Source organism: Mesoplodon mirus (assembly GCF_964341445.2).
Source record: "Mesoplodon mirus genome assembly, chromosome: 4".
NCBI lineage: Eukaryota > Metazoa > Chordata > Mammalia > Artiodactyla > Ziphiidae > Mesoplodon > Mesoplodon mirus.
The window spans coordinates 139,083,397-139,105,372 of NC_138979.1; the positions used below are offsets into that span (position 1 = coordinate 139,083,397).

The following is a 21,976-nucleotide window of genomic DNA, read 5'->3' on the forward strand; positions in this document are numbered from 1 at the left end:
GATTTGTTGCAGTTCTTCTGATCATATTTGTAATCAACTGCAACTTAGTTGTGGTCTATTGTTTAACCAAAATAAAAGGGAGGGGGTGGATAGAGGGAAACATCTTGAAATTACAGTATTAGTTTATTCCTTATTATATATAATGACCTATTTTAGCTTCTAATCCATTATTTCATATGCTGAATAAATCATGTTCAGGTAGGAAAAACTTCAAAAGAAGTCTTTCTTTTGTGAACTGTGAATAGCCTTGCATGGATTAGCAGAATAAAGCATCAGCTTAAAAGTCCACTATAACATGGGTCTTGAGTCCACAAACCAATGGAATTTAGCATTACAGTACTGAATTTTGTTCCTGATTTTGCTATATAAGAACAGCATTTCCTTGGTCTTTACCATTTTCTTTAAGCTTTTAAAGTGGCCAGTGAGACATCTTTTCTGGTGTAAGACTATATTTACTAAACAAATATCTCAAGTGGAGCCTCCAGTGATTGGACAATGCAATCCAGTAGTTCTTAGGGGTTATTTATCAGGACGTATGAAGACAGCAAAGCACAAACCACCACTAGAGGAGCTGAAAAGTAAATTGTTCAGTAGCAGGGTAACACTCTAATCTGGTGGCAGGATAAATACATGGCCATGAATTAAGTACACTTGGATTGACACCAGCATTATTTCTCTAGAAGTGATTTGGCACACAGTAACAGAGTGCATTTTGCAATATTTTGCATTGTTTTTCTTGACTTTGTAATGAAGAAGAACTTTGGTAATCCTTTGAATAAATACTTCACTTTAAAAATATTTACCCCTTAGAATTTACAAGTCAATTGTACATATGGCAGTGGGGTGAGGAATGACATTTAACTTTATTCAATCTTGGTTTCAACAGCTTTATATAAAACTGGAGAGCTAAGCATGCTGGGATTATAGAATTGATTAATCTCTTATAAACCAGATGACAAAATGACCCTGGTAAGTCACTTGACCTTGGGGAAGTCACTTCTCTCTTGGCCTCAGCTCCCTGGTCTCCAAAATGAGTGGGTTCTACTAAGAGAAGTAACATTTATTTATAAAAATATACTCTATTATTCAATATACAACACACTATACTCAACACATACACGTCGCACACTGTGCCATCCTCTATACAATGCTCAGTGCAAGGACTTCTCAGAATACCTGCGTGTTGATCCACTTGGTTCCGGCCTCTGTGTGCTCTACTTTCCCGTAGAAGTGAACAGGCAGCATGAACTCGGGGCGGGCCTTCTCCCAGGGGTTTCCATGCCTGAGCCAGTCATCTGCCTCTTCTATCTGCAAAAAGGACATGGCTTAGAATTTGTTTTTCAGGAGTGGTGGACCTAGCCCTTCAATTATATCAAATCAAAAATATTTTGGGGGACTTCCCTGGTGGCGCAGTGGTTAAGAATCCGCCTGCCAATTCAGGGGACACAGATTCGGTCCCTGGTCCATGAAGATCCCACATGCCTCGGAGCAACTAAGCCTGTGTGCCACAACTACTGAGCTTGCGCTCTGGAGCCCGCGAGCCACAACTATTTAGCCCACATGCCACAACTACTGAGCCTGCGCTCTAGAGCCCGTGAGCCACAACCACGGAAGCCCACGCGCCTAGAGCCCGTGCTCGGCAACCAGAGAAGCCACCGCAATGAGAAGCCTGCACACGGCAACGAAGAGTAGCCCCAACTCGCCACAACTAGAGGAAGCCCGCGTGCAGCAACAAAGATCCAACGCAGCCAAATAAGTAAATAAATTTAAAAAAAAATATTTTTTTGACTGAATCAACTCAAGAATACTGTTTTGGCAAGAAAGATGTTGGTTCTGTCAATCTCAATTCATCTTTGTTATTGTCATACAGCCTAAATCAACAATACTGGCTAGTATTGCTCTAAATGTTTTATACATATTATTGCATTTAATCCTCATAGCAACACTATAGGAGGGAGCTATGGCTTCTCCCTTTGTTAAGGAAATTGTAACTTGCTCAAAGTTGCACGGATAGTAAATGATACAGGTAAGATTTGATGGTAGTTCTGTGGGTTCTAAAGCCTGTGTCTTAACATCTGTGAATCCAATTGTCTAGTTTGAAGGAAAGAGAGAGGCTTCCCAGGGATGTTTATTGTTGAATACCTGGACCTGATGGGTCCTACATTATGGTTTCTGTCAAGAGCTTTGTGCCTTGAAAGCACAGAATCGGTTGAGAAAAACTACTCATAGAAAGCTCCCTTAATAAAGCTTATTTCAGTATAGGTACGGAACACTATTACTTTTTTCATTTTTTAACTTGAAGTATAGTTGATTTACAATATTGTGCTAGTTTCAGGTGTACAGCATAGTGTTTCAGTATTTTTGAAGATTATATTCCATTATAGGTTATTATAATAGGTATAATTTCCTGTGTTATACAGTATATCCTTGTTGCTTATCTATTTTATACATAGTGGTTTGTTAATACCATATCCCTAATTTGTCCCTCCCCCAGTTCCTTCTCCCCTTTGGTAACCACAAATTTGTTTTCTGTATCTGTGAGTCTGTTTCTGTTCTGCATATGCATTCATTTGTATTATATTTTAGATTCCACATATGAGTGATAACATACAATATTTGTCTTTCTCTGTGTGACTTATTTCACTAAGCATAATATTATCTAGGTCCATACATGTTGCTGCAAGTGGCAGTACTTAATTCATTTTTTATTGCTGAGTAATATTCCATTGCATATATATACACCACATCTTCTTTATCCATTCATCTGTTGGGCACTTGGGTTGCTTCCATGCCTTGACAATTGTAAACAGTGCTGCTATGAACACTGGGGTGCACGTATCTTTTTGAATTAGCATTTTCATTTTTTCCAGATATATACCCAGGAATGGAATTGCTGGACCATATGGTAGTTCTATTTTTAGTTTTTTAAGGAACGTCCATACTTATTTCCATAGTGGCTGCACCAATTTACATTCCCATCAACAGAACACATTTTGTAGTCTTTGTTTAATTTAATCCTTATGTAATTTTGATCTGATAATGAACTATTATTTATTTATTTATTATATTTTTATTTATTTATTTGGTTGTGCCAGGTCTTAGTTGTGGCATGTGTGCTCCTTCGTTGCGGCCGGGGTGGGTGGGTGGGCTCCTTAGTTGCAACTCACCGGCTCCTTAGTTGCGGCACGCGAACTCTTAGTTGCAGCACGCATGTGGGATCTAGTTCCCTGACCAGGGCTGGAACCTGGGTCCCCTGCATTGGGAGCGTGGAGTCTTAACCGCTGTGCCACCAGGGAAGTCCCATGAACAATTATTTCTAATTCGTTTTGAAAATGACATATACTAAAATGGAAGGAATTTATTTTATTGACAATTATAACATTTTCCTATATATTTATGTCAATTTATAACAAATATTTCTCATAAAAATTTTAAAATCTAATTTGTATTTAGGGTATCCTGGACATCAAATGCATTTTGTTTTCTATAAAGAAACAAATAAAAATGCCAAAAGAAGAACAAAAGACACATGGTGGGGTGGGGGTTGCATTTTTAAAGTAATGGTATTATGAGTGAAACTTTAAAAATATTCCATGTATATTAAAAAATGCAATCGTGTTCTGGCAAGAAGGGAGGGGTAAGGTTTTTAGTACAAAGTCCCTTGTCAATGAGATTACCCCCAATATGGTTATTTTACCTACCTGATTCCTCATCCTTCCCTCTTAGAAAACTCAGCTTTAGTTTAAAAAGATATTAATGATGAATTATGACACAATGCTGGATGCTTCATGATCACCTATATATGAGTTCAGTGTCTGCCCCAGGCACAGTGTGGAGAGAGGCAAACAAATACAGCTATCTTTTGAGATGTTAGACAAAACATTAATGTCAACAGCCAGACAAGCAAACACACATCCATTTATTCAAACATTGATCATATTGGGAATGTTAGTAAGCTGCCCATTAACAAGAGCTACCAGTATCATGATGAATGAAAAGGGGACACACAGAAACAACATCTTTAGATAGAAGGTCTGGAATTAGAGAGCTGCAGAAGGATGTAGCAGATGCAGGATGAAGCCTAGGGAAGGCTGGACCTAGATGTGAGCTAATCAGTACAGTGCACCTTGTTAAAATGCAGAGTCTCAGGCAGTCTGGGGAGGGGTCTTAAATTTTGCATTTAAAAATTTGCATCTTGGGGCTTCCCTGGTGGCGCGGTGGTTGACAGTCTGCCTGCCGATGCAGGGGACATGGGTTCGTGCCCCGGTCTGGGAAGATCCCACGTGCCGCGGAGCAGCTGGGCCCGTGAGCCATAGCCGCTGAGCCTGCGTGTCCGGAGCCTGTGCTCCGCAACGGGAGAGGCCACAACAGTGAGAGGCCCACATACCGCAAAAAAAAAAAAAAAAAAAAAAATTTGCATCTTAACATGTAGCCAGCGGGTACACGGTGCAGCCAGGAGCTACACGGCGGTACAAAGTCAGGAACTGTAATTCAGAATTGAGACTTCGGCTATCCCATTCATAAAGAGAACAAAAAATACAATTAAAATTTAACAAGGAAAGGATTGAATTTTATCAGTTGATAAGAAATTGGTTAAGTTAAGAGTCCTCTAGCTCGTGTTAATAACTAGAAACTCTAAGAAAAATAAATGACGATATGCACAAAGATCAAACATCCTGACTTACAAAACACTTCAGGCTGCACTTAGGCAAGGGCAGGTTCTGGGTTTCAAATTACTGGTCAATGTGAACACACAATGCTTCCTGTAACAGGAAAGAAACTTATGGCCTATTTGCCTCATTTCAGCTCTCAGGACTGTTGTAAAATACACCTTAAGTTTTTACATGAACCAGGAGGATGATGAGGCAGAAACATCATTCCTCTCGAAAATCATGTGCACAGGTGAGCTGACAAGATATTTTCTGCTGAAAAATGCAGCAGAAGCAGACTCTTCTCCCCTCAAGCAGCATGAAATGCCCGTAGAAGAGAGGCTGAACTCTGGGCTTCCCACCACTGGCCGGCCCCCCCTGGCCTCCTTTGCAAATCAGAAGCTGCATTTGCTCTTTTGAGGACACGCTGTTAAGTGACAAGGGACTAGTCAGCCAGTCACTCTCAATGTTGGTCTGATTTTTCCCTGCCAAATAATGGCTGGTTTTAATTTCACTGGGTTATTAACAAGTTCTGTAGGAGAATAGGACTCCTAGCTTGCTGTTCTTTATTGAGTCTCTTCCTAATTTTGGCAAGAAATCAGAAAACAATTCCCTCAGTTATGCAAAGCTTGTTTTTAAGGTAAATTGAAAAATAGATATTTCATAAAAGCAAGCTGGTCTGAGCAGATCAGAGGAGAAAGAGAGAACTGCCTCCAGCCACCCCAACTCAATCCACAGAGGCTGCGGGATGGTGATAAACCTCCTTTCTATCTTGCTTTCTTCCAACAAATTAACAAACTGGTCTGTAAATTTAGACTTCCACGTAACCAGTGATCCCTGAGTGCACTAACTTGCTGAGTCATATGAAGGGCAGGGGCCAGACAGGAGGAGAGCTTTCATTTATATCCAAGTGGGCTGTGTGGATCTGAACATCCCAGATGAAAAGGAGCTGCGACAAAGCAAGCAGGAGACTGTGGCGTGGGGAGCAGCGTGCCCGCCTGCGTGGTGGTGGCAGTGGTGCTCTGTGTGTGGGGGGATGCATGGCAGCTGGATCTGGGGTCTTCCTAGATATCTATCTATTGGTGGAATCTATTCCAGCCAGCATGGAAGCAGAGGTCAGCTCAGGGCCTCTGTGAGTGACTGAAGTCGAAGAAATGCTTTTCCCCTCAACTGTGGGATACATGGGATATGAAGAACCAGTGAGCAAACATCAGGAGTTGTCAGCAAACTTTGCTTTCTGACGGTACCAGTCATTGGTAAATGTTTCTGGGGAGCACCAAGAATTCAACAATGGCCAGGAGAGGCTTGCTGGGTAATATGAACTGTGCATGGCTAGGTATAGCAGGGTTCTAAGAGAAAGAATGTTCCAGCAGACTGCTTGATTCAACCCTGAGATTTCTAGTGTCAGAGTCTTTCCACTCAGAACTTTAGTGTGTGACTGTTTAACTTGAGGCTGTCGCAACTGCCTTTCCCCCTCTTCCCAGTGGCCAGTCATTTTCAGAGGACTATTCTGAGAAGGTTTCAATGATCCCCTTTAGTGTTCGAGGTAAGTCAAGCCTTTTAGCAATAAAATTATTTTCCTTGGGGGGTGGGGTGGAGTTCACAACAAACACTTTATAACTGCAAATCTTCCTTGAAGAGAGCCTTCAAAAACGGAAAGTCTATCAACCTTTAAAAATCTTCCTAGGGCTTCCCTGGTGGCGCGGTGGTTGGGAGTCCGCCTGCCAATGCAGGGGACGCAGGTTCATGCCCCGGTCCGGGAGGATCCCACATGCCGCAGAGCGGCTGGGCCCATGAGCCATGGCCGCTGAGCCTGCACGTCCGGAGCCTGTGCTCCGCAGCAGGAGAGGCCACAGTGGTGAGAGGCCCGCGTACCGCAAAAAAAAAAAAAAAAAAAAATCTTCCTAGCTTGTGCAATTTTCATCAGCCTTCTCCATTGTAAGAGCAACCATGTAGCTGATGTGGGTAGAGCAGTGACCATGCCCCCAAAAGGCATTCTGCTTTCCTGGAAGATATTTTTTGTTTTTCATGGAAACAGTTTCTTTTTTATGTTTGCTTTTTAAAATCCCATCCCAGTGAACAATGGCTATGGTAGATAAAATTAGGTGTCCTTCTGACTCAATTTCAGTTGTAATGAAAGAAGTGATGATGTAGTAAAGCTAGCTTTGGGGACTAGCAAAAGCCACTTGGTCTCTCTTTCTCCTTTAAAAACACTAGAATATATATACTTCTTGGGTCTCACAAGAGAGAAGGGATGGTTTCCTGAAATAAGGCCTTTTAAAAGTAGCAAAGGTCATAGGTGGGATTAATAAAGAGTGACCTTTCATAAGACTTTGGGGAAAATGCACTTGAAAGACAATTTTTTGCGATTGATCTGCTGAGTTAAAAAAAATCTTTCACAGAAAAGTAAGAAATAAAATCCTTAAACATTCTGGGGTATAATGAGTACCATACAGGATACAAAGACTGAGAATGGATACCATGTATCGCTTGGTCAGGTTGTGTTAAAATCTTGGTCCTACTGGAAATGCCTGCCAAGCTAGGCTTCTCACCATGTAGCCCTAGATTACTTCACTGTAGAAGGGAACCAATTATTTTGTTTTTATATCTTTTTTTTTTTTTTTTTTTGCAGTACACGGGCCTCTCACTGCTGTGGCTTTTCCCGTTGCAGAGCACAGGCTCCGGATGCGCAGGCTCAGCGGCCATGGCTCACGGGCCCAGCCGCTCCACGGCATGTGGGATCTTCCCGGACCGGGGCACAAACCCGTGTCCCCTGCATCGGCAGGCGGACTCTCAGCCACTGCGCCACCAGGGAAGCCCTGTTTTTATATCTTTTTATGATTATAAAATACACATTTCTTATGAAATATGAGTCATGTAGGAGAACAAATAGAAGATAGTCAAAGTCACCCATAATCTTATCTCCCAGAGATAATTAATTACTGTTGAAGCTTTGACATATTTTTTTTTTCTAGCACTTTATCTTTTTGGTTTCCTTTGGATAGGTCATACTATCCAAATGATCCTATACCTCCTTTTTTCAGCTATCATAAACAATTTCCCATTTCATTATAATTAATTAAAAACATGATATTAATGGTTACATTAATCTTTTATTATATAATACCACAATTAAAAAAATTATCCTCCTTTTATTAGGCCAAATTAACATTTCATTGAGCGCCTATTTGTGCAACAGACAGTTTACATATTTTCATAGTTCTGTGAAGCTGGCATCTCCATTTTGCAGACAAGAAAAGTGAGGCTCAGGGAAGCTAGGTAACCTAATTAAGGCAACAAACTTCATAAGGGTAATCAGTTGCACTCAGGCCTCAAATTAGAAATTAGATCTCATATTAGGGCCCAATTCTTTTTCTACCCAATGCTACCTCCTAACTGATTTAGGAGTAGCTAAAGATACACTGGTTCTTAACAAAATTTGGAAGTTTGTCTTTCAATATGTTCCCAATATTCTCCTCCTGGGACTTCCCTTGGTGCGTTCTCTTATCATATCAAATCTTTTAGTGCCCTCCTTCTTTGGCCCAGAGTGTCCAAACACTGAGGGAGGGGAAAGTGGATGGCGGTGACACTCAGCTTCTCATCCTTCCTCTCCCCTGGGATTAGTGCCAGCCTAGGTCCCCCAACCCAATGCCTGATCACACTGACCTTGGACTGACTCTTGGGAGGGCTCAGAGAGCTCAGGCTTCTTGAAAATCCAGTATCTTTTTGTCGATGTGTGTGTATGAGACAAAGATAGGGAAAGAAAAAAACCTAAATCACACTTAGCATCAGGGAAAACTGTCCATGCCAGGGCTGACTGTAGTTCAAAGAGTTACCAAAGATAAAGAGAAACAAATACTTAAGAATCTGGTTTGGTTATATAAAAATAAAATGAGAGTCGTTTGTATGGATTCATTACTATTTGTGCAGTTTTCTACAGAGCACTGTAATTATACATATTAAATATGTGCCAGAGTTTTTTAATATAATAGTTAACAGGATTGCCTGCTTTCGTCTTGTAAAAAAATTAGAACACTGAGCTTACATATCTTGTAAGATAGGCATGTTAAGGAGGGCAAGACTCTGAGTGTAGAAAAGAATACTGAATGTGGACCTGGAAATCTGGGGATATACAGCCTTATTTGCCAGCTGTGTGATCTGAGGTGCCTTCACCTCTTAAGACCTTCAGTTTTCTCACCTACAAAAATGGTGACTTGCTTCCTACTATCAAGAGTTATTGGGGGACTTCTCTGGTGGCACAGTGGTTAAGAATACGTCTGCCAATGCAGGGGATACGGGTTCGAGCCCTGGTCGGGGAAGATCCCACATACCACAGAGCAACCAAGCCTGTGTGCTACAACTACTAAGCCTGCGCTCTAGAGCCCACGAGCCACAACTACTGAAGCCTGCGTGCCTAGAGCCCATGCTCCGCAACAAGAGAAGCCCACGCACCCCAACGAAGAGCAGCCCCCGGCTTGCTGCAACTGAAGAAAGCCCACGCGCGGCAACGAAAACCCAATGCAGCCAAAAATAAATAAATTAATAATAATAATAAAAAAGACCCAACACAACCATAAATAAATAAATAAATAAATAAATAAATAAATAAATTTATTTATTTTTAAAAAAAGAGTTATTGGGGAAGATCATGAGCCAAAAGATGTGCTCCTCCATTTTATATGCTACAGAGATAGGACACAGCACATTATAGGTAGTCCACATCCAGGCAATCAGTGATAAATATTTTCAGAGCACCCTTGTGAGTCTGGCACCGTACAAGATGCTACAGATCTGGTGGTGAATGATATTGGTGATACTGGCAGGCTCTCTGCTCTTAGGGAGCTTACACCTCAAAGTGGGAAGACTGACAGTATTCACTGATGTCAACCAAATGCCACAGAAAGTAGTAAAGCTCTATGTAAAATGTCCATAAATTATAAACCATCCAGAACACCATGAAGACAAAGTACTTTAATGACAAAATTAAAAAATATGTCTCACATACCTGCCATCCATCTCGAATCTTCTGATTGAAGATTCCATATTCATATCGGATGCCATAGCCATAGGCTGCAAGTCCCAGAGTTGCCATGGAATCCAAGAAGCAGGCTAAATTCAACAGAGCACAGGCAAAAGGCAGAGTCATCAAGGTTAGTCAAAATTTTGTCTTTCTCTAAAAAACATGGCAGCCACGAAACATTTCTCTGTGAGAAACCATATATGTGTCTTAAAGCACAGAGACTGCAGCACCAGTGGGTATTAAGTTTTTAAAATAACATTTTTTCTAATTATAAAATAAACTATAGAAAAGGTAGAAAATACAAACATGTATAAAGAAGAAAACAAACATTTATTACCTCACCATCCAGAAATAAGCACTGTGTTGGCATTTCATCTGAGAAATGCCAGATGTCTACGTTAGAAATGTCCTTTATTATGTCTGTTCCTTACACTGCCCTTTCTAGGGGAAGCTGTCTCCATGCCCCCCTGTTTGAAAAGACGTGTATAATTTGCATGTGACCCATCTGATGGACTAGCTGGACATCTGGGGCAGACTCTCTTTCTCACTAATGGAATTCCAGTGTGGTTCACATATCAGGTGGCCTTATGCTTCAGGGAGGCTGGACCAGGAACTGAATCTTGACTAAACTTCTAAGCTAATCATAGTAATTTTATGTCCTTCACCAGTTTGGGTTTTGGCATGAGCATACAATGACATTCAATCCAATGAGAGGTGCTAGAAAGTCTGCTGGGTACAGTGAAAGGTTTTCCTTACTGCTGCCATCTTTCTTCCACGAAGGTGAAGTCAAAAGAACCATAGAGACCCAGAATCCTGACAGAATTGTGCTGCTGAATAAATTAAGCTTGGAACGGCCAACCTCTGAAGTTCTCGTTCTGTGATAATACATGTCCTTATTGGCGGAACTAGCTTTCGCTAGGTTTTGTTTCTTTCTTTTTTTTTTTTTTTTGCGGTACGCGGGCCTCTCACTGTTGTGGCCTCTCCCGTTGCGGAGCACAGGCTCCGGACGTGCAGGCTCAGCGGCCATGGCTCACGGGCCCAGCCGCTCCACGGCATGTGGGATCTTCCTGGACTGGGGCACGAACCCGTGTCTCTTGCACCAGCAGGCGGACTCTCAACCACTGCGTCACCAGGGAAGCCCGGTTTTCTGTTTCTTGTAGCCAACGGCTTTAATGACAGAGCACCTGATCTAGAGCAGCCAATCAACAGGCTGGGTAGGATCTATCTTGTGGTCGGGAGCAATTTTAGGGGTTACACTAAGCATGTTGCCCCTCTCAGGAATCTGAACTGAGAAATATACAGAGAATGAGAAAACATAGTAGGATCTAAAACTGAAAAGAACACTGAAAATTGTAGATCCAACAGGAAGAGACTGAGCTAGGTTCACGGTGGAGTCCTAAAACAGATCCACAAAGGCCAGTGGCCAAGACCTTCAAGTTACTGTAACATCACAATAGTCTTCCAGTCCCTGTGCTCACGTGGCCTGGCTCTGTCCCAGTTCCTGCTCTCTCGGAGCTGTGGCGATTTGTCTTTTCCTGGGTCCTGATCAAATTATCCTTAGAGCCTCACCAGAATGGGGTCCCAGTTTTTTCAGTCTGGTAAGAGATGAGGTCATCTAATGAGAATTACTCAGCCTCATTCACCCCTTCCCTGTCAGGCCCAGAGTGGGGTTAACCCTGCCAAAAAATAGGCCTGGGACTTTACATAAAAGGAAGGCAGGGGCTTCCCTGGTGGCGCAGTGGTTGGGAGTCCGCCTGCCGATGCAGGGGACACAGGTTCGTGCCCTGGTCCGGGAGGATTCCACGTGCCGCGGAGCAGCTGGGCCCGTGAGCCATGGCCGCTGAGCCTGCGCGTCCGGAGCCTGTGCTCCGCAACAGGAGAGGCCACAGCAGTGAGAGGCCCGCGTACCGCAAACAAAAAAAAAAAAAAAAAGGAAGGCAGCCTACCTTGTCAGTCTTAGATGAGCATGCCGTTGGCTCTGCTTGTCTTCCTATAGCTCCATGGAAAGCCTACTAATTACCCGATGATTAACTTCTCAAGGTGGCCAAGTATGCCAAAGGCAGTGTTTTCTATGACTAACTGCAACGTTAAAACACATGGCCACTAACGTAGTAAGGAATAAGCAATATGAAACACATGCAAATGGAGTTCTAGTCATTTGAAACTGTGTGCAAAATTAAGAGATTGTGGAATCATTTCTAAAAGAGAAGATGTAGATATTTATTTTTCATAGAGTACAATCTGATACATACATGTGTAGTCGTACATTCTATTATTAAATTTAAACTTCACAAGTAAATAATATAGTAACATCCTCTTTGTCAAAACAATTAAAATGTTACCGACAGGGCTAGCATCCCTTTTGACAGCCGCCCCCAATTCTGCGCTCCTCTCTACAGAAGATCCCAGGGAGCAGTTCAGTATTTCAAATTCCAGACTTTTTTTATGGATTTACATATATACATTCTCACATAAAATATTAATTTTTTAAAAACATAAATGGTATCACACTGTGTGGCTTTTTTTTTTTTTTTCTGTACGCGGGCCTCTCACTGTTGTGGCCTCTCCCGTTGCGGAGCACAGGCTCCGGACGCACAGGCCCAGCGGCCATGGCTCACGGGCCCAGCCGCTCCGCGGCATATGGGATCCTCCCAGACCGGGGCACGAACCCGTATCCCCTGCATCGGCAGGCGGACTCTCAACCACTGCGCCACCAGGGAGGCCCCACTGTGTGGCTTTTAATGCAACTTGTTTCCTCTGCCCCCGGCTCCCCACCTCTTGGAGGTCTATGCAGGGAAGTACAAATAGTTCACTTTTAGGTTGACACATATTATTCTGTAACATGGTGTTCCTCTGCTTATTTATCTATTCTATCAATGGACATTAGGTTATTTCTAAAATTTTGCTTTTACAAACAATACTGTAGCAATTTTTTTCACATGCCTCCTTGTGTACATGTTGGAGTATTTCTTTAGGGTAGATATCAGGAAGTAGAATTGCTTGGTGGTAAGGATGCATATTTTTAATTTAATGGCATTGGTATTATATTTTTAATGTTTTCCTCTATATTTGTGGAAAAATCATTTCCTGGATAAAGCAAAGAACTCAAACTTCATCCATACAAAAAAAAAACCTCATTAATTAAATCATACCAATAGTATAACAAGTGTATCACTGCCTACTAGTCAATCAAAAAGCAAACTGTTAAGTGCACAAGACGATAACACAATGGCTAAACAACTTAGGTGCTACCACACAAGTATGTGAATTGAGCAGCTGTGAACAAATAACAGTGAAGTGAAGGGGCCACTTTGTAAACCCTTAAGTGCACAGGAAGGATCTGGTTAGCTTTGGGGTTTGAAGCAATGTCTCCAAACTTTTTAAGCAATGTCTCTTTTGTTAAAGATCCTTTCTCTACTGTTTGTCTAGAACTGGTCAAACCACCGTGCAGACTCAGAAACAAACACATGTACAACCGGCTCACACTGTGCACTTCTAGACAGTCTTCTGGTTCTTTGAGCATGGCTGTGCATGGCATCTGAGACGGCGTCAAGGGCCAGACAATAGCACACTTACCAGCAAGCCTCCCAAGACCACCATTGCCAAGCCCAGCATCTTCTTCAATTTCTTCTAACTCCTCCATATCCAATCCAAGCTGAAAGAAAAACAACACAGGACGTGGATACAAACTTTAGATATACAAACAGGCCACTTCAGAGAGAACAGTCATTTCCTAAAGCTCTGGGTTGGGTCTTCAGGTTCATCTGCGAACTCAATCCTGCCAGGTCCCTCACTGCTTGAACTGGCATCAGATACCCGCTGCAGTGCTGGTGACTGAAGACGCAAACTGTCCGAGATGGCACAGCAGCAGCTTGGAGAAGAGTATGGGCTGTAAATGTCCATTACCGACTCTGTTACTTCTTAGCTATATGAACCTGAGCAAGGTAGTAAATGTCACTATGCCTTTCACTTCTCGTTTAAAAATGAGGATAATAGTATCTACTTCATTTAGGGCTGTGAATTAAATGAGATTATACAAACAAAGCATTCAGAATGATTCCTGGGTAGGTATTTCTCGATAAATGTTGGCTATTACTATTTCTTAAAATTATTTTTTGTTGCCAGGGTAAAACCTCAGAAATAGTCCAGTACCAAGTTGATACTAACTGGACTAAATTTTGAAAATTACCAAAAGGTATGAGGTCAGATTTTTTGGGATGGACTAAAGTTCATCTTTTCATGACCACAACTCAGTAAAGTCAAAGGTGGTTAACCCAAAACCAGTTAGTGAGTCACTGCCCATGACACCAGGGGCCAGACAGCAGTCAGGGAAACCTCAGCCCTGTGGTCCTGCTGGATGGGCCTACAATCCTCTACTTCTCTCTGGGGTAGATAACAGACTGTGGGGGGATAGTGGGAGGGGGAGATAAATTAGGAGGTGGGATTAACATATACACACTACTGTATATAAAATAGGTAAACAACAAGGACCTACTGGGCTTCCCTGGTGGTGCAGTGGTTAAGAATCTGCCTACCAATGCAGGGGACATGGGTTTGATCCCTCGTCTGGGAAGATCCCACATGCCACACAGCAACTAAGCCCGCGAGTCACAACTACTGAAGCCTGCGCGTCTAGAGCCCGTGCTCTGCAACAAGAGAAGCCACTGCAATGAGAAGCCTGAGCACTGCAACGAAGAGTAGCCCCCGCTTGCCGCAGCTAGAGAAAGCCCGTGCGCAGCAATGAAGACCCAATGCAGCCAAAAATAAATAAATAAAATAAATAAATTTATTTAAAAAAACAAAAACAAAAACAAGGACCTACTGCATAGCATAGGGAACTATACTCAATATCTTATAATAACCTATAATGGAGAAGAAGGTAAAAAAGAATATATAGCTGAGTCACTTTGCTGTACACTTGAAACTAACACAACATTGTAAATTAACTATAGTCAACTAAAAAAAAAGAGAGAGAAACTGTGGGAGGCCAAGGAGCATCTGTGACCTTGGGGATGGATGGAATTGGTTGCCAGTCAGCTCCCTGCCACAAAGTGTTGGGACCCGCACAGCCAGAGGTCACTAGCAGCAGTGTGGACTCATATCAAAATTCTGCAGCTCTAGAGGTCACTTTGGACTGTTCATCTTACAATGAGGAAATTGATGGCCAGATAAATTAAACGACCTGTCCTCTGCTGACTAGATAATAATGTAGCCCATGCGTGGCGAATAATGGTCCATTGTGAAATGACTGCATTCTTATCTGAAAGTGATGCAATCCATGAAATTTTACATGGAAACATAATTTACACATTTGAAAACATACGCACAAGACATAACTATGCTTGAAGTGGATGCCACAGTTGCCATGGGGTTACCTGCGTGGATCCCTACCCTTATTCAAAAGTTGCTTTCTGACACAAGTCCTGATAACTAAATCTTCTAAGAGTTCAAAAATGGATTTGCTTCTGTTCATTGTTCAAAGGGCTTTCAAACTTGCTCCCTGGTGACTAGAGTACTGGGGTCCTTGTGACATCAACTGCTAATGCTAGTGCTCAGGATTTTTAACATTCTAAACATGTGAGTCTAGAGTAGGCTATAAACCTTGAGCAAGGAGACATGGGTCACTTCATCCCACCTGGTTAGATTATGGTGCAAAGGAGGTGTATTTTTTTCAGCTGATATCAGGGGAAGCAAAGAAAAGGGAAGCAGAGAGGAGCTGCAATGGTTCTTTCACAGGAAATGCTCTACTAAACCCACACAAAGGAAACCAGCCCTAGTGACAAGCAGCTGGCCACATGAGAGGACAACAACCCTAAGCCAGGACAAAAGCAACTTGAACAGTCTCTTATTTAGACTGCATCTTTGCAAATACACGTTCTTCCTATTAACCACATCAGAAAGGTTAAGGACTATTTTTTGGTATGAAGATGCTTGAAGGTCAAAGGAGAAACAGTTAAATATGTTCATTCAAACAAATTAGCGCATTAGGTTCAAGACCTCAGGCTCCTCATTAAAAGAGGAAGTGTATTTTACATCTCATTAAGCAATAGAGAAAGTATGACAACAGAATTTTTAAAGTTTATTACTTTCACATATTGCCTTGATATACAAATAACAGTCAAACTTCGATCCCTTTAAACAAGTATATAGGAGCCCAAAGTAAAGCTTGTGCTTCTGATAGCAGGGACTCAAGTACTTCTAAAGGCTTGTTCAGATGCTAATTTCTAAAATGTAATTTGTTGCATAATGCTGTCAAAAACTGATTGCAGAACAAAATTCTCATGAGGCAAAACTAGTTCTCTAGCTTTGTTCCTCTTAACCCAGAGATCAGGAGTACTATAAGTTTAGATTTCTAATAGTTTGTAATAGCCATGTCTATAGTAGCAATTTTTCACCATTTTGGGGGGGGTGGTGGGGCGGCTATATCCCCAAGGTTCCTGAGTTGAACTTGAAATTTAAAGGGAGAGAATGAGAGAAATACGTAGACAATGTACCTGGTAAATGGCCTCGTCACAGGCATTCTGCAGGCCAAGGTTGATCATGGTGTTCTGTAATGTTCGGCCCATGTAAAATTCCAAAGAGAGGTAATAAACCCTCTGAAACAAAGAAGAGAGAGGTCATGTTAACGGCTATGAGGCCAACCTTACTTGTCAACATAAAAACACAAGGTCACCAGTAAGAAACAAACAGGCAGGACTACTTTAACTCAGGTTCAAATGAGACTCCTATAGATGCATGAAGGGCTAAGGAAGAGCACTACTGATAACTAACTGGCTTTGGGAAAACCATTTCATATCCTGGTTTTGGTAATACTTAAAAATATATATATCTTTTACCCCCAGGGAGGGGAAAAAAAAGCAAACTCATCCAACTCATTAGATTCAATGTTTTGTGGGTTTTTTCTTCCTGTTCATGAGTCTCATGAAAAAACGTATGTTTGGGGTAAACGGAAGTCAGACTGACATAGCTCATCATTCATCTGTAAAATGTTTATAGGATGAGGGTCAGGTGGGGTTGGCTGTGAGCATCTCAAGGCATCCAAGAAACACAGAGATTAACTCCTTCAAGATACACCCAATGGCTACAAAGTATTCCTCCTTAACTGTTACTGCAAGTAATATTATAATTAAATATTTTAGAATTAAAATTATCCTAGAAAGTCTATGAACTGGCAGTAGTTCCTTCTGTATAACAAAAGACTGCCTCAGGTTTATTGGTGTCTGTTCTTGGTGAAATAGGACATTTCTCTATCAGCTTAGAAACTGTTTGCCTTTGACATAATAAAAGCCAAGTAAATATCATTAGTATCAGAGTTGAAAGCAAAAGGTGCAAAGCTCAGACTTACCTAAAACCCTTTAAAATACAAGCAAGGTTTACTAGTCAAAAAAACAAAAAGGGTCAGTAACTTCATCATCCTCTTATAAAATATCTTACTCTCTGTATCAGTTCCTCTTTTCTTTTTCACCAAACACAAAACAAAACAATAAAAATCTGTAAATGCATCAGTATCAATATAAAGTCACCTCAAATTTTAGGGACTTCCCCATTTCTCAATAGGAAGAACCCCCAAGAAAAGGATTTGGTCAACCAGGAAGTACTAAAAAAAAAAAAAAAGAATATAGTTCAATATAAGAAATGCCTATTATAAAAATAAAAAAAGAAGAAATGCCTATTATGATATTTAAATCATTAGTTACACATATACACTTATATGTATATACTGATATATACTTATATGAAAATGTCAATTCAGAAATCTTACTCTTCCCTACTTACATTTTATGAAACAATTGAATTCTAAGTCTTCCCATGGATAGTCAACATGTTATCAAACACTATTTTCCAGAGCATATCATCATTATTTTTATCCAAGTTGTTTGAATATCTATAATGCTGTCATCAGGGCCCTCATTAGTTTATTAGATACCTTTCTGTGAGCTGGGAAAAGGTATCTTTCCTGGGGCAGACTCAGGCCAAAGAGGTGCAAGGCGTCGCTCACCCCCCACGGCTTGCGCCCTTGTACCAATGCATCACAAAAAAGAGCATCTCAAGCCACAAATATCCATTTACATAACATCAGGGCAGTTTTCTTCATTCTTCCCTGTGTGCATTTTCATGATCTCTATAATATAACCACTACCTATTGCTTTTTACTTTTTAGTGATCTATAAAACGCTTGGTTATAAATACAGTATATATATCCGACACTTGCAATTGTGAGCTCATAGTCCCAGGAATAATGACGACATCTGTGTTAAGCTTCTTTGTCTCCCTTTTAAGGATTCTAAATTAGCATGGACTTAAGAGTTTTTAAGACATTTCAAGGTCTTCCTAAAAAAATGTTGCTGCTTAAAATAAAGTAGTTGATACAGAGCATCTTGTTACATGACAGATTTTCCAAGGACATGAATTTAAGGTGATTTCCTATTTTTCCATAAAAAATTTTTTTGGGGGGGGATAGCACCTTATATTTGGGGGTATAAAAGACCTTAAAAAATTGATCTCCCTCATCCTCTTAGTTAGTGGTCCCTAAACATTTAAAACATACTTCTGACAGAAAGATACTTGAGCAGCTCCAATATAGCTTACAGATTATATGCATGCACTACTATTACTAATATCTTACATATATTTTACAAAAAATAGAAATTTCCAAAAGGCTTGTAGAGATAAAATAAAGAAGACATAATAATAAGCAATACTTTAAAAATACTTTTAATTTGCTCCTAGTATTAATTACTAGGTGTATGGAATAGGCGGCAACACAACTGAGACTTGCAGGGCAGACAAGAGTCGAGCAAAGTCCCACGTGGTGGGCAGGGCATTCCGGGTGAAGGGTGCAGTGTGGGCAGAGACCCGGAAGTGGGGAGAACAGGGCATGGATGGGGACGGCAAATTGGCCTGGTGGGAGAGCAAGGTAATGGGAGGAAGGGTAATGGAAGATAAGATGGGAGGGACAGGCTCACCTGGGCTGAGGAGGGCCTTCAGTGCTTAAGGACTGTGGAAGGCAACAATGCCAGTGATATAGATCTGAGCAGAGGGCAAGATGGATCTCTTTAAGAGGTTTAATCAGACTATAATACATAGAATGAGATGGGATTGCAAACTCAAACGCCTTCAGGAGCCAGACAGAAAATAAGTGTGTAAAGGCAGTCACAAAAAACAATGAGGAGTACTGGGCCAAGAACTGGAGTGTCCTGCCCGAAGGTACGGAAAATAAAACTGCTTAAAGATGTCTAACCGACCAAATAAAATAAGTCTGCTAGCCATATTCAGTTGCATGCAGCCAGTTTAACCATTTCTGGGAAGCAAGGTAAACACTTAGAAATCTACTTCATCGAAGACCAGAGGCCAGGGCCTCAGTTAGGCAGAGAAGTGAGAACGGAGGAGAGTGGGTATTTTCAAGGCAAACTGCAGAAATCAACAGAATTTGGCAACTTGTTGAACGGGGAATACAGGAGGAAATCAAAGGCGAAACTAAAGTTTTGTGTCTGGGTGACTGTCAGGATGACAATGCTATTAACATTAGAAACACAGAAGAGAGGGCAGGATTGGGAGGGATGATGATTTGAGTTTTTAACATGCTGAGTTTAAGGGAATAAGAGGAGATCTAGGTATGTTTACCAAGCACTTACAAATGTAGGAATGGAGCCAGAAAAGGAATTGAGATTAGAGATCCAGATTTGGGATTCATCTGCAGTTACTAGAAAGCAGGGGAGGTGGGAGAGAAGATTGGACACACCTACTGGCTCCACTCCATGCTGAGGGCAGGGACCTTCTGTTATATGAATGACTGTCACAGAGTAGACACTTTATGAACATGTGTGGAATGGATCTTGTTCGCTTGTATCACTATCAGAATACCTGGCTTATACCTGCGTAAGTAAGAAATGCTTGCCCAGTGCAGAAACTCACAAGAGAACAAGAAAACCATAAAGTACCAGATAAGTCACTGGAGGAGAAACGTACAAGGCGACTGTGTTCTATGGCACTAAATGCTTTGGAAGTGTGTGGGGAGGGGAGGGGGCCAGGTTCTAAAATATGGCTCATCATCTCACTCTCCAGCTTAAAAACTTAAATAATAATTTTTAATGTAAGGTGCAGTCCCCTCTGTGCAAATAAAAATTACGGTAAATATATGTGTACATAAAGTGTTTTCTAAGGATATAGTTTAGCAGTTGCTACCTTTGGGTAGAGGCCTAAGCCTCAGGGGTGGGGAAGTTACTTTCCATTTGAAAGCTTTGTTACAGCTGCAATTTCTCACTCTGAGGACTGTTTTGCTTAGGGGTTCTTTGAGCACTTGGAATACGGGCTATTCTTTTTCATGCTTTACATATTTAAAAAAATCCTAATAAATGTTTATGTGTATTTCCCACTACCTCCAGTATATTCCCATCTTTCACCCTTTCCAATATGCCTCCAACCAGCGTTTCCAGTTTCCTCTCTCAAGACTCACAACCATCCTCACTGCTGCTGCCAGAGCTGCTCTCTCACCCGCTCTCTACACAACACAATCCCTCTGGCTGCCAAGTCCTACTCGGTCCTCCCCACCCCGCCTTCCCAGGTTGGCCAGGTGGAAATAATGTCCCTCCGTGCTCCCAGCGGCGTCCACTCTAGCCCCCGCGCACTGGGTAGGGGTGGTCTGTGAACAGCAGTCCTCAGCAGTTCCCGGGTGGCCTGGCCCTCGGCCTCCAGTCCGCAGGAATCGAGGAAGTCCAGAAGCTCCACACCCCACTCCTAGGAACTGCGTGTTGGGCGAGGGGCGGGGGGCGCTCAGAGCTCAGACCACGGGGAGGGACCTCTACCCCTCCCTCTTCACCACACTCGGGCAGTACCTACGACAAGCCCGGGTCTCCCGCGAAACCCCCATCTAGTCCTCCAAAAGTTCTGTGGGCTCTGAAGCACCTTCTTCCCACTCTTCCCCACCTACCCCCCCTTTAACTCTTATTACCGTTTGCATTTGTCTCCCTCCCTAAACATTCAGCTTCCCCGAGGCAGGGTTCTCATCCGTTTTGTTCTGGGTCGATTGCCTGGGGCCGAGAACTGTGCCCGGCATACCGATAGGAGCCGCCCGATATCTCAGAGTAAAAGCTGAGAGGAGATGCTCCAAAAAAGTTTGTGAAGCAAGTGAACAGGCGAGGGAGGCCTGGGCGTCGGCTCCAGGCGGTCCCCACGGGCAGGAAGCGCAGTGAGGCCCACGAGATGTGAACGGGGTTTTGGCGGAGGGCCGGATCTGTCCCTTGGGCTGCCCACCCGCCTCCCAGACGCTCTACCCCGGACTTCGCGGGGGGCAAGAACGGGGTGAGGAGAGGTCACTCCGGGGGCTCCACCCACCCCGCCGCGGACACCGCCCCGGCGCCCGGCTGCTGGACTCGCGCGGTCCCGGAAGGGCACGACCCGGCGAGGGGCGGCGAGGAGCCCCCCTCCCCACCCCGCGCCCGGGCGCGTACCTTGGGGCACGTCTCGTAGTAGTGCTGCTGCGTGCGGATCCAGCGCCCCACCAGGTGGTCGCGCACCGTGTGCGCCAGCGCGAAGAAGTAGTCGCGGGGGGTGGCCACATTGCGGTCCTTGACCAGCGTGAAGTGCAGATGCCGGTTGAAGCTCTTCTTCAGCTCGGCCACGTTCTCCACGCCCACGATGCCGCGGATGCTGATCTGCCGCCGCTTCTCCTGGTCGGTTAGGGGCTTGGCCATGGCGGCGGCGAGCAGGACGTGCGGCTCCGGACGCCCGGCGGCAGAACAGGGGCGGAGTCGCCCTGCGCCTCTCGCCGCTTTTGAGTCGGTGAGAAGTCTGGGGTCCGCCCCTCGGTGCGGCGCCGCCCGGGGTTGCAGCCCGCCCTCCCGGGAGGCGGAGGGAAACCCTGGCCCCTGCCTGGGACTCTGGGCCGGGCAGGGCGCGTAGGGCGGCGGGAGCGCACCTGTCGTGACCTCTGCGCACCCGATATGCCAGGGGGTGGAGGTGGGGGGCTGGCGGCCAGGGACCTGGGCTGAATCCTCTTGGCAGTTGAAGGTGGGACCTTTGGTGATTCACATGGACACTCTGACGCCTCCTTCCGGATCTGGGGAATGGGGCTGGGGGGTGAGTAGAGGAGGGAATTTGTCCTGCCCCCCCCACTCTAGAGTCTTGGGTAGAAGGAGGATGTCTGGTGTGAAAGCGTTGTAAGCAGGTGGGGGGCAGGGGGAAGGTCCCTGGAGATGGGAGAACCACCTGCATGGCTTTCTCGACGTAAGAGAAGGCATTTTTGGCCTAAGCCATGTTGTGATCTAAGCCTGGCCACAATGCTTTTTCTTGAAGACGTCTCAGTGAT

The 21,976-nt window shown here is 43.3% G+C and overlaps 1 protein-coding gene across 2 annotated transcripts in view; it reads right to left on the reverse strand.

Moving 5' to 3' along the window:
• PYGL (glycogen phosphorylase L) overlaps positions 1-21,438 on the reverse strand; it is a 51,088-nt gene extending 29,650 nt beyond the window's left edge. For both annotated transcript variants that reach the window (XM_082618637.1, XM_082618638.1), the window contains exons 1-5: positions 21,120-21,438; positions 16,164-16,265; positions 13,246-13,324; positions 9,655-9,758; positions 1,177-1,308 (exon numbers count right to left, since the gene is read on the reverse strand). In XM_082618637.1, the coding sequence (XP_082474763.1) occupies positions 1,177-1,308; positions 9,655-9,758; positions 13,246-13,324; positions 16,164-16,265; positions 21,120-21,362 (660 nt within the window). In that variant the 5' untranslated portion in view covers positions 21,363-21,438. The remainder of the gene's footprint in view (positions 1-1,176; positions 1,309-9,654; positions 9,759-13,245; positions 13,325-16,163; positions 16,266-21,119) is intronic.
• Between the last annotated feature and the right edge of the window lie 538 nt (positions 21,439-21,976).